The sequence below is a fragment of the Excalfactoria chinensis genome, chromosome 5, assembly GCF_039878825.1.
Source record: "Excalfactoria chinensis isolate bCotChi1 chromosome 5, bCotChi1.hap2, whole genome shotgun sequence".
In the NCBI taxonomy this organism is placed as follows: Eukaryota; Metazoa; Chordata; class Aves; order Galliformes; family Phasianidae; genus Excalfactoria; species Excalfactoria chinensis.
The window spans coordinates 25,690,137-25,708,369 of NC_092829.1; the positions used below are offsets into that span (position 1 = coordinate 25,690,137).

General features: G+C 33.7%; 1 protein-coding gene across 3 annotated transcripts in view; it reads left to right on the plus strand.

Annotated features, from left to right (window-relative positions):
* NOVA1 (NOVA alternative splicing regulator 1) overlaps positions 1-18,233 on the plus strand; it is a 132,746-nt gene that overhangs the window by 104,499 nt on the left and 10,014 nt on the right. For 2 of the 3 annotated variants that reach the window (XM_072337584.1, XM_072337581.1), the window contains exon 4: positions 54-125. The exons of the other annotated variant lie outside the window; for it this stretch is intronic. In XM_072337584.1, coding sequence (XP_072193685.1) covers positions 54-125 — 72 coding nt within the window. The remainder of the gene's footprint in view (positions 1-53; positions 126-18,233) is intronic. 3 annotated transcript variants of the gene reach the window in all.

Consider the following 18,233-nt stretch of genomic DNA (forward strand, 5'->3'; position numbering starts at 1 on the left):
TTCAGTCTAAGGCTTGTAAAGGTTGATTTGCTCCTGAACTGCTTTGTTCCCAGACATTGCCATCTTCCCCAACTACCACCAAGTCCTCTCCATCTGATCCCATGACCACCTCCAGAGCCAATCAGGTACAGTATCATCCTACCATCTACACCATACTTTTCACGGGTGACAGCTTGCAAACTGGAGAAAAAGATATGGTGGGTTAAGGATTTATTCGTTCATTCACATGTGTACACCCATAACCATAGATATCTAACTCCTAGTAGAATTTGGTAAATTGAATTGAAATCTTTTTTCTTCTTTTGTTTTGTTGTCTTCTTCAAGATCCCAGATAAAAACATTGTTTTTTTCTTAATCTTGTAAAATAGTAGTATTTTTTTTTAAATTTGATTAATAAATAGTAAGGATACATACTAGTATTTCCATAAGCAGAGTAAGTCTTGGTATGTTTATGTAGATATGCACACAGGTTTTTTCTTGCTTTATAAATTACACTGGAATTAACCGTACTTAATTGGATGTATATCAGCCTGGCAATAGATTTTAGACTTTATGTACTCACTGATTTCAAGAATTTTCAAATATGTTTGTGGACAGTAACATAAGGACATTGATTAAATGTGTTTAATTATTGTTTTGTTTAATAAAAGATTTTAAATGAAAATCTCTTTATTGAGAATGAAGTAAAATTAAGTCACTTTAAAATATCTAAAAAACATCTAAATAATTTTCATTCACATCTAGTTTTTAAAAAGCATTAACTGTACTTTTAGCACAATCTTAATTACACTCATTTGTATCACTTTTAACTGCGGAAAAAAAAGAACAACCACATGTCCGCTTCATTATGTCCACAAATCATCATGGTTTTGTATCTTCCTTTTTTATGAAAATTGTTAAAGTTACTTTATACTTCTACATATGCAGAACTGATTTGTGCTTAATACATATTCAGTTTTTCAATGTGCTGTTAAACTTAATGTATTTGGTATTCAAATAATTTAATAATTCAGTTAATGCTAACAGTTTTTTAAACACAGGCTCTGCTTAAGTTAGCTGAGTGCTTCAGACCTTGCACAAATTAATTCAAATAACAGAAAAGTTTTCTTCAAAACAAGATAGTTTCTCATGAAGTTAACACTGATGCAAAGTACTGATTCTCTGATATTTTGTGAACTGTTTAGAACTTTTTGTCTGTATGAACAATTCTACATATAGCAGGACAAAGCATATTAAAGCAATATATCATATTTTTGATCAACACGTAAGCAGCTGTTGAAAGAGACATCCAATACAGAAAGTAATGAAATTTGCAGAGAAACAATGCAGGTAGAAGAACTATAAGAACACTGTATGTTATGGTATCCTCCGCTTCAATTTGAAAGCCTTCTTCATCAGTCTGCTTCTATTCCAGCAACAGTTGTTTGGCTTCATCATCATTAAATGACAAAGATAAAATCTTTGTCAACAACCAGGGATATCTTATGAACAGTCTACTCTGTTCAGTCTTTATTCTCTCCCTCTTAATTGTACTGTTTTGTGTATTTTTATTAGAATGTTTTGAAAATGTTGAACAAACAGATCTTTTCTAAAAGTGTTCTTCCTTTCTTTCTGTTCGTTTTCCACTTATTTATTTTTAAATATGACTCTACCCTGATGATCATTACTGAGAATTAAAGGAATATGTGCTTTTGTTTGACAGAAAATACTATTTGGCTGTTTAATTAGCATCAGAGAGGTATCTATTTTGCATCTGTTCTATGAATTTTGATTGATCAAAATTACAGTGTTTCATATTAAACTTAAATGTCTTTTGATAGCTAAAAATATAAATCTTTATGAAAAATTGTTCTATGAGAATTCTGTCAAGTGATATAGCTGGAATATCCAAACTAAGAGAAAATTATATGCTTTGTATACTGTCTGTATCCTACATTACATCTGCTAATGCATTTTAACCCTAACTCATATTCAGTTCCGTTTTCATAGAAATAACCAAGACTTCTTTTGAGCTGCATTAAAATTGTATAAATGAAAAAGAGTAATACGTTCTGTAAGTGACTTTTGGAAATGCATTTATCGTTAACCCTAGAAATCTTTACCAGTTGTTAATTATTTTATCCCAGCTTTCAAGCTTTCATTTCCTAGTGGTTTCTAACCATTTCAGTAGCAAGCACAATGCACATGATAAGGCAATTAAGGCTTTTCTGTTCATGCTTCTGATAAGTGATGTAGCTGGCAATTGTTCCTAGACTGTGGTAGTGATTAGTATTCAGCACCAGTAAGTCGACAAGTATCTGCACTGCGGCTGTGACATGAAAATAGGTTCCAACACGGTAATCTAAAACCTGTCAGTAGTCAAGTAAGGAACCAATAGGAGACTAAGAGAGAACAAAACAAATTTGTTTTGATCTATAGCTAGGCATTATGATCCTTAATAGAAAATGGTTGTTCAGGTGTGGATTTTCTCACAAAATGTTGATAAAAGATATAAATATAATATTTATATATAAATATAATATTTATATATATATATATATATTATAATATTTATATATAAATATAATATTTATATATATATAATATTATATAAAGATAATATGAAAGAGCTTATTTAACTGAATAGAAATCAGGAAATTCAGTGTTAAGGTGGAAGATAAATTCACAGCACATCCTGCTCTGTGTATATAATAGCATGTCAGACTTAAGAGCAATTTTCTGTAATGTTTCAATCATGTCAAGACCGTATTTTATATTAAAGATTAACAAAAGTGATTAAGCAACATTTTAGCAAGGCTTAGTGCTGGTAGAAATTGTTTGCTGTTGGAGTGAGATTCTGAGTTGGAGGACTCTATGAATCATTGCAATTAGAGACTTGTTGAGAATGTGTAGATAAGCTTACATGATGATGTGATCCTTTCCACTGTACCAGTTCTGACAGGGTTTGCATAGTGGACAGAGCAATTCTTAGGCATATTATTTACCACAAGAGAAAACAGTTCTGCAAGCAGAAGTCAGAGGACGCTAGGCATGAAATCTAGCCTGTATTACACCTTCCTTTTAGTGACTTGATTTTCCTCTGTATGGATGAATTTGTAACTCCCTTCCAAGGCAAATTCAATTTTTGTTGAATTATTTTTTTTTTTTTTTCTTTTTATTTTGAAAAATCCAGTGATCACAAAACTACATCTTGTATCATTGTTAAGAGAACAGTAGTCTCTATATTAGCCTTTTTTACTGGAATAAAACTCTCTCTTCAGATCTGTCATGTTGTGCTATGCTGAATTGCCATAAATGCATCAGAAACCTATGCATGGAGAACATTTTTCTTTGGTTTTGTTCCAAGAAAATATGCATCTGTCAATATTATTGTTGCAAATGTCTAATTTACTTTTTCAGTACTTCCTTGGACATTTTTCCACAATATAAAGTAGTGCACTGGAAACTTTCAGTAAGGATGAAACATAGATGAAATAGAATTAAGGACACCCATGCATTTCAAATAGTGTTGTGTTTCTTTCTCCTCTGTACCTATCACTGAAAAGAACAACTTGAATCTTTTTGTGCACTTATAGACCAAGTACTTCAGCATTAGCCTCTCAGGTCAGCTTTTTTTTTTTAAGTAAGAAATTGTTCACCTATGACTACAGCAGTGAAACTGCTTTTCCAGCACCCCTGAAATTGGCAGAGTAGCAATACTTTTGTTTACCTGAAGGAAGAAATCAATTTTACTTTTACACAATACTCTTCAGACGGGAATTTCCTTTCAAAATTGATAAATAGTGCCATGAACATCACATAGAACATGGGTTTTTTTCCCTTCTTTGCTACCTTGGAAAAGTGCAGATGTTAATAATTATCTGAAGTGAAAATAGGCAAGTATTTCTGTAATAAAAGTGTTTACATATTGTTTTACTTTTTTTACAAGTTTGTTTTTCCTTCTTACCTGTCTCTTGTTCTCATATGACCTATTTTAGATATAAACACAAGTGATCTAAGGATAAATTTTGTATCTATTTCATGTACACCTGTAAGTGCAATTGCAAACCCTTACATGGTTTCTTCTCCAGTCCACCTCTTTTTCCATGAGATTGATGTTGCTTAACTGCTGGCTGTCAAAGAGTAGAAGGACAAAACAGATGTTAGCACTTAAAGATAAGTTGAGAGAGGCATGGGTATGGCTATTCTCTCCTTCCCTTACAGCTTAGACTCACTAATAGGCTTATTCCAAAATTTGTGTCATGAAGTTACTATAAACTTTATTATTATTGTTATTTTTAAATGCACTATTTCATCCCAGGCTGTTTGCATTTTATAAATTATACTGTATGTTTTTCACCTGAAACTATTCATCATTTTGTGCATTGCGTGCAGTCCTCAAGATTTATAGATTTTTTTGTTTTGTTTTGTTTTTTAGTATGTTTTTTTGATCTGCTTCTTGCAGGATGTATAATAAATAGGACTTTCAAATCTTTGTACATTATGGGACTGAGCCAATTTTCTTGGTACTGCCTGTACCCAGCAAATGCAGCATTCATGGCTTTTAAAGAATTGATAAATTCATCTCATTTATCTGATTTGTTGTAGCAGATGGAAGAAGAAATAGGAAAGAAAACATTGTTTTTATCATCAGGACATGGACTTCGAGCAGAATTACAAAATATTTGTATGAAACTAAAACTCTCAGCATGTAAAATGCAAATAGATAATATTAAGTATGATTTCAGGACACTAGCTAGCTCTCAGGCTATCCAGATACTATCTCAATTTGCTTATGATAATTTGATGTGAAAGTTACCCAAAGTACTTTGTCTCTGATATTTTAACTCGAACATTTATCTACTTCTAATTCTCTTATTTTGATGTCTTTTCTTACAGTGGTATTGAAAACATCTGTTTCATTTTTAGGTCTCTCAGAGTTTGACTGATGCTGGATGTATCACTTGATTTTCCAAATCTCAGTACCATGTATTTTTAAAATAAAGTCAATATGAAGTTATTTAGCATTTTTATAAAAGGTGCTGCACAGAGCTGTTCATGGTGTAATATGGTTGTCAAAAATACATGCTGTGGTAGTTCACAGTGAGAAAATACAAATAGCAACTTAACCATTTTCAACCTGCTGGATTGACCATTGATAAGTACAGTCATTTTATTTACATGGGATCTGGTTTACATTCACAACAGTAATTTGCTTTTTGGAAGAGACTTCATATAATAGGCAGTGTTTCATATGGTCACGTGATGGATGAATTTAGTGCACTGGATTCTAAAGTTAGAAATTCATTGAAAAACACAAATATCATGAATTATGAATATATATTTTTCTAATTATGGTACAAGACCATTTTTTATTTACGAGCAGCTTTGGTGATAAGTGTAAAAACTTCCTCATCATGTTTAAGGGAACAGAGATAAGCAATAGGCTCTGTAATTTGCTTAGGTTTTACTGACTTTTTCTGGAAGGATCCTAAACTTACAGTATATTTTTGTTACAAGCAGAAAAATTCTTCACAGAATTTCTCAAAATAGAATATTTTTCTGGGTACATTTCAGCAAGAACTTTAACATCTGCTCTTAGCAGCTACTCAGTATTCGGTGTTCCTTTGTAGGCTGATCCAGTAATAATTTTGACTCCCCATTCAACATTGTGTATTACAACAATATTAAATGGGCATGCCTACAGTAGCTGGAAAAACACTTGTCTTTGCAGTGTGAAAGATCTATTAACATTCTAGATTTATAGATGTTTTTATGGATTGTAAATTCATATCTCTTTAAGGTAAGCTTTTTTTTTAGTAAGATGACGGTCCTTTTTAGATTACATGTTGACTGTGGCACACTGTGGATAGCAAGTAATAAGTAATGTTTGAGAAGGTTCTAGGAAGACTCATTTCCTTGTTCAAATGAGAAGACTCCATTAGAAGTTTCAGTGACTCAAAGGTAACATTCTTCTGTTTCTGTTCAGCTGAAACTCTTCATTTCATTGCCAAACTAAAAGTAGAATTAACCTGTACTCCATAGGTGACTGTAGACATTTTTTTCTGGTTCTCAGATTAATCCATGACTTTTTATCATATTTCTCTTCTTCTTGGGTCACTTTTTCATGTTGTTTTGTGGTATTTGAGATCAGAACTTTTGCTCCCAGTGTATACCTAAATACTTATAGACTAAAACATTTTTAGATACTATGAAGTTTTTGAAATATTTTTTTAAAAATCTTATATGTAAATCAGTGTATTTTTTCTTTATGTGCCTATTCTGCATTTTCCCCTTTGGATATCTACATAGGTAATCAGTAGTGTTCATATTTTTTTGATTTACTTGATTCCTTTCCTAATATTATCTCCCGCAGAGCAAGTTTAGGGTTCATGGCTCCTGTGTGTCTGTAGAGACTATTTTTTAAAAGCATTCATCACACCTGAGGAAAAATGTTGCTTTCTCATGGCTAATACTCTGAGTGTTGTTGACATATTATTCTTTGGATGTGTTTAATGATCTGCCAAATTGCATTCCTGTAAATCCTAGCAGCTCTTATGGAGTTCAGAATTTATATGATCAAGAGTTGCATAAAAATGCATAAAGAGAAGTAGAGATGACAAAGCTTATTGTCACACCACAACAGATACTGGACAGCACAGAGTATGGAGTAGAAAAGTCAATACCACATTTTTCTGATATCCCAGAGATAAGTGGACATTGTTAGGTCTATCACTATTATGAAGTCTCTGCACGAAAGTAAGATCCTGCATTGAACATGCAATAGTAAATTTTTGCTATCTAAAACATCATTTTCCCACCTTGTTTGTAGGAATATTACCACAGTGCACTGTGCTTTCTTGCAGATAGAATCTGCCTTTTGCATGCTTTAAGAATTCAGCAGTCAGTGAGACTTGTGCCTCTTGTGAGATAAACCTACAAATGGAAGTAGGCACCTTCCTGGTATAAATGAAAAAAACAACAACCCTTTTTGTGTACAAGTCATAAAAACAGTCTTGTTGATATATTGTGCTACAAGGAGTAAGTGGTGGAATGTTTTTTCTCTTATGGAGGATAAGATACATCTCTTGAGGCATTTATCTGTAGCATAGCATCTCAAACTTCAGGTAGTCAGAACATTTATTATGTTCTACCCTGAAGTCAAAACGGTGCACAAGTTTGTCTTGTTCAGAAGCAGTATTTGGACATAGTTTTATGGCTTTTCACACTTGTGTGTGGTTTTTTTTTTGTTTGTTTTTGTTGTTTTGGTTTTTTTTGTATGTTTGTTTTTTGTTTGTTTTTTTTTTTAAATCTTTCTTTCTTTTTAGCAAATTAGGTTTCCAGTTTCCTGTTAGTAAATGTAGAATTAGTAACTTCCTCAGCTACTCTGAGCTTGCAAATAGTAGAGCAGTAGAAAATCATGACCATAGACTATCATAAGCTTCCTTAGAAATGCCCAGGGACTGAGTCCAGCAGTCCTTTATTTCCCAGTGATGTAAATTTTAACTTCAGTATTTAGTAGAGTTGAGCATTTGGGGGTTTGTCATTTTTCTTTCTCTTCCTTCTTAAATGACATTTCTGCGAATGCAGTTTGCTGATGAGAGTATTTCTGTCCTCTTCCTTTTTCTTACATTATTCAGCAACTATAAACTTCTACAAACTATTCTTTCAGTTGAAGTTGGAGGATAAATGTTTGGATGGGATTAGTAAACATTTATTTCTTTAACTGCACTGTGACTTATTTCACATTTCTACTAACCTAATACATGCATCCCAACTCATAATGATTATTTTTATATTTCACTTAAGCAAAATGGTAAATGCAGTGAGAATATTTTAATCCATTTCATTTTATTCTTAGTAATTGGAATAATTTTGATGATAAATTAACATCTGCTTCTTATCCATGGGACCCTGAAATGTAGTGTCCATTTACGCTCCTTTTAGAAGTAATTGTTTAATGGAGTAAAATTTATTTATGGAATAGACTGAACAGTGAATAATTTCATTCTTTAGTAACAAGTACTGAAACAAAATACAGTTCTGTGACAAAGAGTGCTTAAGTATAAATTAGTGGTGTAAAAACAAGAAATTACTTTCAAAGATGTACAGATCCTTGAAGAATGTTGATTGTATTATATCTAAAATGTTTAATAAATTAACTGTGTATTGTCCAAAACTAGTATTATCTCACTCTGTTCTAAAAATAGAGATACAACATAATTAGCTCTTTGTTAAACAAGTTTTAAGGCTTTAGTTCATATATACTTGAGCACTTAAAAGGCTCAGTCCCTGCTTAATTTATGTCAAAATTAATTAGTAAGTTATACTACACTTCAACTGAACACTTACAGTAAAGTCTAATTGGCTGTAAGCAGTGTGTATGTGTACTGACAAACATCAGTGATGTTTGTCTTCATGCCGTTTCTAAGTATGAGTTATAACTAGTTTATTTTAATAGCAATAAATGTAAATGAGGATAATAAAAGAAGGATTGCAATCTTGATAGGATGAAAGTTATGTTTGGAAATTTGAATTTAAGAATTTAATTAAGTTGTGCATATTTTATTAAAATATATATTAATCTAAATATATTTTCCAGTTAAGTGTATTTTAGGGACTCTAGGTGCAAAACATTGATTTTCTAGCTTTTATTGATAAGCTAGATTGACTTAACTAGCTGGTTTATCTTAGCACCTATTGATCACTGTTTCTATTTACTCAAATAATTGTTAATTCATTTCCTCCATCTATTCCAGTTTTCTTTTTCTTCTTCTTTCTCAACAATAGTCACTGCTTTTCTGATGCCTGACTTGGTTAAAAACGTTAAATTGGAAGTCTATAAGGGGTAAATCAGAATGTATATGTGCATATAAATTAGTTATATACACACGGAATTACCAGACTGAATTTTAAGGTCTAAACGGGTACTTACCTTATCTGTAGGTATTGATATATCTCCTTAGACTAACAGCCTGATATGACCTCATTCTGTTCTCTGATTCTTGTCAGAGACAGAGCATCAGCCGGAGACAAAATCTCTATAGTAGTTTGTCAGCATTAGACTATCAGCATAGTACAGTAATGAAACTTCTTTTTCTGGTAAATAGTATTTTTATGACCTAGAGAAATATGATTATTTAAATAATGTTTATCTTTAAGTGTTATTTACATCATTTCACATTTGAAAGCGATTCTCAAATGACATCTTTGTGATTGCCTTGCTGAGAAATATTCTGACTAGTTCTTGCTATACAAAATCATTATTTTAGTAGTTACTCAATGGTCAGTACAGGAGGGATGAAGCCTCTGCTGCTAATCATCTGTTGCAAAGCTAGCAGTGCAGAGTAGTCAGTAAAATTAGTAGGATCTGGCCAGTAATGCCACAAAAAAATTGTTCACCTAGGAAGGCCAGATGCATTTTGCCTAGGCTGAATTTCTTGCCAGTTTTCAACCCTTTCACTCTGAAAAACAGTGACCCTAGGCAGAACAATCTTCAGATCAGAAAGCCTCCTGTTTTCACTGAGCTGAGACATTTAATTGATAGTTACACCAGTGTCTTTATTAAGAATAATGTAAAAGGATATGTTAGAGTTTATTATTTTATGGCTCACAAAAATCTAAGGGTGTTCATTTAGTTCTGGTAGTTTCTGTTTCTGTTGCTTACACTGGAAGGTATTTGCAACAGTTGTTACAGATACAGCAAGTAATTTATCATTCCATTCTTGCATATTGGTTGTTATCTGTGAGAAAAAAGCATGTGCAAAACTGGTGCAAACTCAGGTCAGGATCATTAAAAATGTCCTGTTGTGTCCTTTCTTCTCTCTGTATATGTAACTATAGAACAGATCTCACCTAGCTGAAAGCCATACTATGTATATTCATTCATACTGTTAAGGGCAGAAATTTGTAACAAATTGTTCTTTTCTTCCACAGTGTTGTGATGCAGAAGGCTTCATTTGTTTATATGTTTGAGCAAACTCTTGTCTGACATTATTACAGCTCTGAGATTCTAAGATATGACAAATAGTAGGTTAGGTTTCATTCACTTTGGCTGTATAGAGTAATAATATGTGCATTTCTTCCATATGGACTCGTTTGCTTGCTGCTTTTTTTTCCTAATTGTTCCTTAGAATCAACTGAATTGTGAACAAATTATTTGAAAAGACCCTGCTGAATATGTAGCTTCTGTGTTCTCTAAGTCTGCTGGAACTGCTGGCTAGATACTAAATGTGATAGGACTGTTTTGTCAAAAGTCACAAAACATTATGGAGTCATATGTAGAAGTATAGTATAAAAATATATTTAGATATATATATATATTAGTCATTATCAGATGATTAGGGATTTATTTAATGTATTTAAAATTCATGTTTTTTGTCATTACAATGGCTGAATAAGCATTTAAGAGTCTCTATGTATACTTCTTTTTCGTGTCATAGAATTTAAATGATTCATGGTATTTTCTTAGTTTTGAAAAAAAGAAGACTCCTGCAGATGGGGGGGGGGGTGACCTGCTGGAGAGGTGCTCTGCAGAGAGGGACCTGGGTGTCCTGGTGGATGACTGCTTGGCCATGAGCCAGCAGTGTGCCCTTGTGGCCAAAAAGGCCAATGGCATTCTGGGGTACATTAAAAAGAGCATGACCAGGATGTCGAGGGAGGTGATCCACCCCCTCTATTCTGCCCTGGTGAGGCTTCATCTGGAATACTGTGTCCAGTTCTGGGCTCCCCAGTACAAAAAAGACAGGGATCTCTTGGAAACAGTCCAGTGAAGGGCCACAAAGATGGTGAAGGGCCTGGAGCATCTCCCCCATGAAGAAAGGCTAAGTGAACTAGGTCTGTTTAGCCTTAAGAAGACTGAGAGAGGGCCTGATCCAGGTCTATAAATATCTAAGGTGTTGGGGGCAAAGTGGAGAGGCCAGACTCTTTTGAGCAGTATGTGAAGACAGGACAAGGGGAAACAGACAGAAACTGGAACATAGGAAGTTCTATATGAATGTGCACAAGAACTTCTTTATGGTGAGGGTGACGGAGCACTGGAACAGGCTGCCCAGGGGATTTGTGGGGTCTCCTTCTCTGGAGATATTCAAGACCCACTGGGACGCGTACCTGTGCGACCTGATGTAGGGAACCTTCTTTGGGCTTGGACTTGATGATCTCTGGAGGTCCCTTCCAACCCCTATGATTCTGTGATGGTATAATGTTGAAAATCTAGATTTTCTGAATTGTTGAATGAATGTGTAGCATATTTTTGTAAAAATCAGCTTTGATGAAGATGACCTGAAAGCAGCTTAGAAATGCTAGCATCCTTATGTCCTGTCTACTACAATGGAAAGATTAATTTTAAATACATCTTTCAGAAATTGATTTTCACCATTCTTACCTCAAATCATAGAATGTGACTTTGATTTTAAATTTGGATTTAAATGAATTTGATAATCTGGTCAGCAATGTCAGACAATTAATTTTAATTTCTAAGATCTGTTTTTAAGCTTTTACCTGCTTTCAATTTTCAGTCAAATTTCAATGAATTGTGCCATAGCATATAGCAAGTCTGCTTTGAACATTTCTATTGTTTTCTCTAAATTGAATTAAAGTAAATAACTATGTTATATAATACCTTATATAATTTTGTGGGAGGGTCTTTTGGAGTTTGTTTTTTTTTTTTTTTTTTTTTTTTTTTTTTTTTTTTTTTAAAGCATAAAATGATATGCTTCCTTGTTTATCAAAGCTTATAATAAAACTTGAGCATTGTTAGATGAGTAAATATGAGGTTATCTAATGTTTAACATTGCATCCTTATATTGAAAATCCCTATTGTAGCTGAATTCATAGGTACTTCCACACTTGAGCTTGTCTTGGACTTACAGCTTAGGACTTCTGTGGTACTGAGGAATGCATGTAAAGCTAATGGATATAGCCTTTTAGGGACTCTATTGAGAAGTGTAGAAAAGTCCTTGTCATTTGTGTACTTACCTTCTTTTGTGTGAGGATTTTCAAGATAGCAGTCTACACTGTTTCTTTTTCAAATGTTAACGGACAGAGTAGTTAGTATAACTGCTTTCTGTCATCTCAAAAGATGTTTCATCTGAACATATATATCTTATTTTCTGTGTCTTTTTCATACTCTGCAATTGAGTAAAAAATTAAGATTTATGCCCTTCTGTAATTCAGTAACCACTTATTTATTTATTTTTTAATTATAAAGATGTGGAAAACATAAATGAAACTACTCAAAATACATTGCACTTCCATACAAAAGTAATTTGAAGCTTATAAAATATTAATGTATGAAATATGGAGAGCTGTTTTCAGGCTATACTGGAGAAAAAAAAAACAAAAATGAAGTTCCTTCTCTGAATTATTAAAACTATGCATCACAGAGAATTCATTTTTGATAAAATGCATAGAATCATAGAAAGAAAATTCAGTTTCTTCCATTCAAATATTTCCAAAATTCATTTTCATGAGATGTAAGAAACTAGTCGTAGACTTTTGTCTATAAATTTTAAATATTTCCTACAGAACCTGGTAATCTCATAAAATTAACCACTTGTAATAAACATTAAAACCTCCCAGATTTAATGGTTATTCACTCTGCATATAGAACTTGCATATGCACAAATTTGCTAGAAAGTGGTTTTTAGAGAAAGTAGCCTTTCCATTTATGTGTTAGAGTACAACAGTGAGAGAATGGCAACTAAAGCAAAAGCCAGATAGTTTTCTGTTTGTTTAAACATGATTTCCTAATTCCTCACATTGAGTTTTTAGTATTCCAATTTATATATTTAGTACAAATTTTCATGTTTCTATTTTGAAATGGGCAACAACATAAATACACTGTATCTGAGAGAATTGGAAAATACTTTTTTTGTTGCAACAAAGAGTCAAGGTTTAGTATAAAATACTAAATTAAAATGTTCTCAATTTAAGATGAGGCAAAAATGTTTGCAAAATAAGTGTAATATTCTTTCATGTACTAAATCTTCAGTTTGGTTCCAAAGCGTTAAGAATTTTTATTATAAATATTAATAATTCTGAGTGTTTAAGCTGAAATTACTTTTGTATTGTATCATAGTAACTGGGACTAAAGTAATACCTTGAACAATGCAGCTCACTGGTGATAAATGGTAAAGAGCCAATTAGTCCAAATTCCTGCTCCAATTTAGGGACAGTTGCAAATACAGATATTAGATTATCCTTTTACGCTGTTATTCTAACTTTTTAAGTTTTTAGATATCTTGTATGTTTTTAATGTGGGGATAGGACCTGTCTTGCTCACAGTAAATGTTTCTTTCAAAGGATCTTTCTTACTATGCTGCCATCAGTACGTGAAGGGAGAACTGTGGATGCTGTGTACCTTGAATTTAGCAAGGCTTTTGACACAGTCTCTCAAAGCATCCTTGTTATGAAACTTAGAAAGTGTGGGATAGGTGAGTGGACAGTGAAGTGGACTGAGAAGCAGTGGAGTAGCAGAGCTCAGAGGGTGATCAAGAGCAGCACACAGTCTGGTTGGAGGCCTGTGACTAGTGGTGTTCCCCAGAAGTCAGCGCTGTTTCTGGTCTTGCTCAGCATCTTTATCAGCAAGCTGGATAAAGGGGTAGAGTCCACCCTCAGCAAATTTTGCTGATGGTGTAGTGCTGGGAGGAGTGGCTGTGCTACCCTTCAGTATGAACTGGACAGACCAGTGTTGGGCAGGGAAGAACCTGATGAGGATCAACAAGAGCATGTGTAGAGTTGTACCTGAGGAGGAATAACCACTTGCATCAGTATAGGTTGGGGAATCCTCTGCTGCAGAGGACCCCTGTGGAGAAGGACCTGCATGTTCTTGTGGAAGACAGGTTGTCCATGAGTCAGCATTGTGCCCTTGTGACAAAGAAAGCTAGTGGTATCCTGGGATTCACTAAAAAGAGTGAGGCCAGCAGATCAAGGGAAATGACGCTCCCCTTCTACTCTGTCCTGGTGAGGCCACATTAGAACACTGTTTCCAGTTCTGGTCTTCCCTGTTCAAAAAAGTGAGATATGCTACAAGGAGTCCTGCTGAGGGCCACAAAGATGATTAAGGACCTGGAGCTTCTCCTGTGTGAGGAAGACTGAGTAACCTGCTTTTTCTCTCAGAGAGTCAGGTACTGGAATGGCTGCCCACGGAGGTGGTGGAATTGCCATCCCTGGCAGTTTTGAAAAGGTGTCTGTGTGAGGAGCTATGAGGTATGGTTTAGTGGTTTCTTGTAGCTATGGTAATGGGAGGGCAGTTGGGCTAGATGATCTTGTAGGTCTTTTCCAACCTTGTGATTCTATGATTCTATGATCAGCCTCAGGTAAAGAATACCAAGAGGGGATCTGATAAATGTTTATAAATATCTAAGAGGAGATGGGAAGCAAATGGATGAGGCCAGGCCCTTCTGAGTGATGCGTAGCAATATGGTGAGGAGTAATGGCCTCAAACTTGAACACTGGAAGTTTCGTACAAACATGCAGAAGAACTTCTATAGGGTAAAGGTGCTGGAGAGCTGAAACAGATAGATCCAGAGAGGTTGTGCAGTCTCCTATGGAGATATTCAAGACCCAACTGGATGCCTACCTGTGTGACCTACTGTAAAGTGCCTGCTTCACCATTTGGAATCAATGATCTGTTGAGATCCTTCCCAACTCCTACAATTCTCTTGATTCTGTGATTAATTAAAATGGACTTTGAAGAAATACCAGTTATGAGGAAGCAAATAGAGAAACTAAAAACTCATCTTGCAGTAATTGCAGGTAAAACATGTGCAGAAAGTATTGTAAGTATTTTTACTTATTGTGATGAGAGGAAAATCTCAAGAACAGTAACTAGAATAAAGATGTGCATTGCACTAAGGTACAAAGTAACATCTCGTTTCTTCCTATTTTCTAATTAGTCTTCTTCACAGAATCTTTTTTTAGTTGCCTTCACCCCACCTCCAAAGGCTGTGAGAAGAGAGAATGTAACCAGCTCTTCATAATAAAGTGGTAAACAAAAGAAGAATGGGGTATGGGGAACTTGCTTGTAGGCACTTGGAAATGTTTGTCTGACAGGAACGGGAGTGAGGAAGGGGGAGAAAGAGACATGAGGCTTTAGTGTGGATAGTAATGCAGGTTTGGTGATGGTTCTGCTCTTAGGGATGAGAAGTGGTGTAGAATGATCTCTGAACATCTGGCATTCAGCTCTCAGGACTGAGTGAGGACTTGCAACATCAGGGACAGGGTGTTATGCAAGTGGCCTGTCAATAAAAGGAGAAGGATTAAGGAATTAGCTGATGTACATTTCAGGAGTCTAGGATTTTGGCAGTGTGAAATGATGATGGTGAGTTAGAGCAACTTGAATTGTGTTCTCAGGATTGTGATCCTTCAAATACCAACCATCTTCCTCTAAGTGTTTAATCCCATCAGATCTTTGCTAACTACAGTGAGAACAGAAAGCAATAAACTTCTCTCAAGTCTGAGCCTGTCAGAAGAACTGCAGTTTCTTAGACGGCTGTGCTTCTGTCAAGGCTTTTTAAAGACAGTGATGTGTTGTTGAAAACAGTGCAATGAAATTACTTAGTATTGTTCAATCTCTTTTTGCAGGAGCCTGATTTTGATGTTTCTTAGAATAATGCAGAAAAGATTAGGGTGATGCCAGTGGAAGTAATTAATTTGCTTTTTGAATAAGCAATTGTCATGATTACAGTTATTTTTGTAAAATCTGTTCAGCATGAGATGAGGGCTGTTCCTAAAATCTGTTTAGCATGAGATGAAGGCTGAGTTCCTTCCACCCCTACACCCCACCTCACAGCAAAAAAAAAAAACCAAAACAAACAAAAAAAAAAACAAAACAAGTTACTTATGCATTTTAAACTTGCTTATTACTGTCTTGGCTACTTTGTCTCCTCTGTCTCCTCAATGTAGCCAGGAGCATACACATGAGTCTATAGAAACCTAGCCTTCCTGAAAACTCAGAGCTCATAATCTGGATGTTATTTGGATTATTCAATATTTCCTGATTTCCCTGCTGGACAAGACAGTACAGTATTTATGTACTGATGGTGGTACAGATAACCAAATCAAATAGATCTTCGCTTTTCAATTTCTGTTTGAATAATAGGAGTTGGGACCAGGAACGTTATTGTTTGTTATTGGTATGTTATGCAATACAATCAATTTTTTGCCATAAAGAATTGATATTCCAATATGCAAACCATGGAAATTCAAGTTGATACAGAAAACAGATGGAAAATTATAAATCATTATCAAGATTGATATGACCTAAGTAGAAATTCTAAGTATGTTTCGCATTTTAACATAATTATCTCAATTTTCAAATTATATTTTCAAGAAATTGTTACAAATATCAGCACTTCGTCTTTGGATACTTCAACATAATGCAAATGTTGCCACTTATTTCAGCATGAGCAGGCTTTTACTTATTGTTTTAAGCAAAAAGCGTAATTTTGCATTTATATTCTGTTAAAAATGAATTTTAGTTGTAATATATTTTCTGTTATGTCTTAGTATAAAATAAATATGTTGTGCATATTATTTAATTTTTAGATACCTGTAAATAAGGTATTTAAGTACCTGTAAAAACGGATGTTTTTATATAAATTTAAGTTGAATTTCATTATCAAGGGGGTTTTTTGTTTGGTTGGTTTTGGTTTTTTTGGTTTGTTTTTTTTTTTTTTTTTTTTTTTTTTTTACTAACTTAAATGTACGGGCCAGTTAAATCGTTGCAAATAGTAGTACTTCTATGGTGCCTCAGTTTAGTTTTTCATAAAAGTTTTAAAATATTATTTTGCTTGAAATGCAAAAATGATTATTAGGGTAGTCACTACATAGATATCTTAAAAGTAAATAAACAAACAAACAAAAACACAAAAACTAAACAACACCTCCAGAACTCTCTCTCTCAAAGCTCTCAATTGGATTCACATTCCCAGCTTCAAAAATATCTGCAAAAGATTTCAGGTAGTTTTTTTCTGATTTTGTTAGGAATATGGATTTTGTTCTTTCTTTCTGAATCCATTATTTGTTTTCATACCTTTGTATGTTCTTACATTCTTCTGCACATCAATATGCACTTATGCCTAACTTAATCAAAATTTTGCACATTACTTATGAAACCAAGCAGGATCTGGCAAGTTACAGTTGTCAGAATCTCCAAATTGTTAGTATGTCCTAAGTAAAAGGATCGACTTAAACTATATACTTGGTAAATATGTTAACATTTATTATATTTATATCAAGATAATACATGCTGGTTATAAAAAATGTCATTGTTTTGCTAAGAGGAAAGCTGAAGGAAAGGGCACCTCAAAATTACCTAATATGTTGAGCTGCACTTTAAAATGACCGTGACCTTTCCTTACTTAAAAATGCATATTTACAAACTCTGAGACGTATATGATTATGTAGCACATGGATGGCCTAATTTTTTTATTATTTATTTCTTTATTTATTTTGAGATCATACTTTTATGTTACCTGTAGAATAAGTCTGCACCTAGTATTTTTCATTTATTCTTAGCATATTAGCATATTTTTGTTATGATGTCAGGGAACTTGACTAAAAGTGCAAGGTTTAATATACACTACAAAAAAATAAATCAGTGCAAGATGCAATATAGTACATTAAAATTTTTATAAATAGTACATACTATTTAAGTGGAATATAGAAATGGTTTTTAGCTTCAGAGTATACTGCACTTTCAGAGACTTGATTTTCATACTGTTTTAACAACTGGAGATATCTAAAATGGATAAGATTAGAAAAAGCTTATTTCTAGGGCACACGTTTTCATTTTTAATTGTCTTGATTTCATAACAAGCTTGAATTTGTAATGAAGTAACATGAGAATGTTGATAATGCATTTTTGGTTGTACTTCTAACTGACTTGTTGCTGTGATTTTAGATGGCATTTTGGTGATGAGACTGACAAATTTATAAGTGCTGTTCCTACATACATACTCCACAAAATGTGGATGAATGGTTATCAATAGGTTACTGAGAACATATTTTTTTAAAGGTAAAACTTCATATCAATTCAACATTATGGATCAGATGGTACCTTAAACATCAAAACTGTGAGACTAATCGTGAATATATATTGGAAAAAAAACCAAACCAAAACAAAACAAAAAGCTAAGTATAACAAGTATAAGCATTGAATTTTTATCATGGGTGTCATTCTTCACTCATAGAAAAATACACTGAGGAATAAATTTGTTGACATTAATGAAACTTGTTTAAATAGGAGGAAG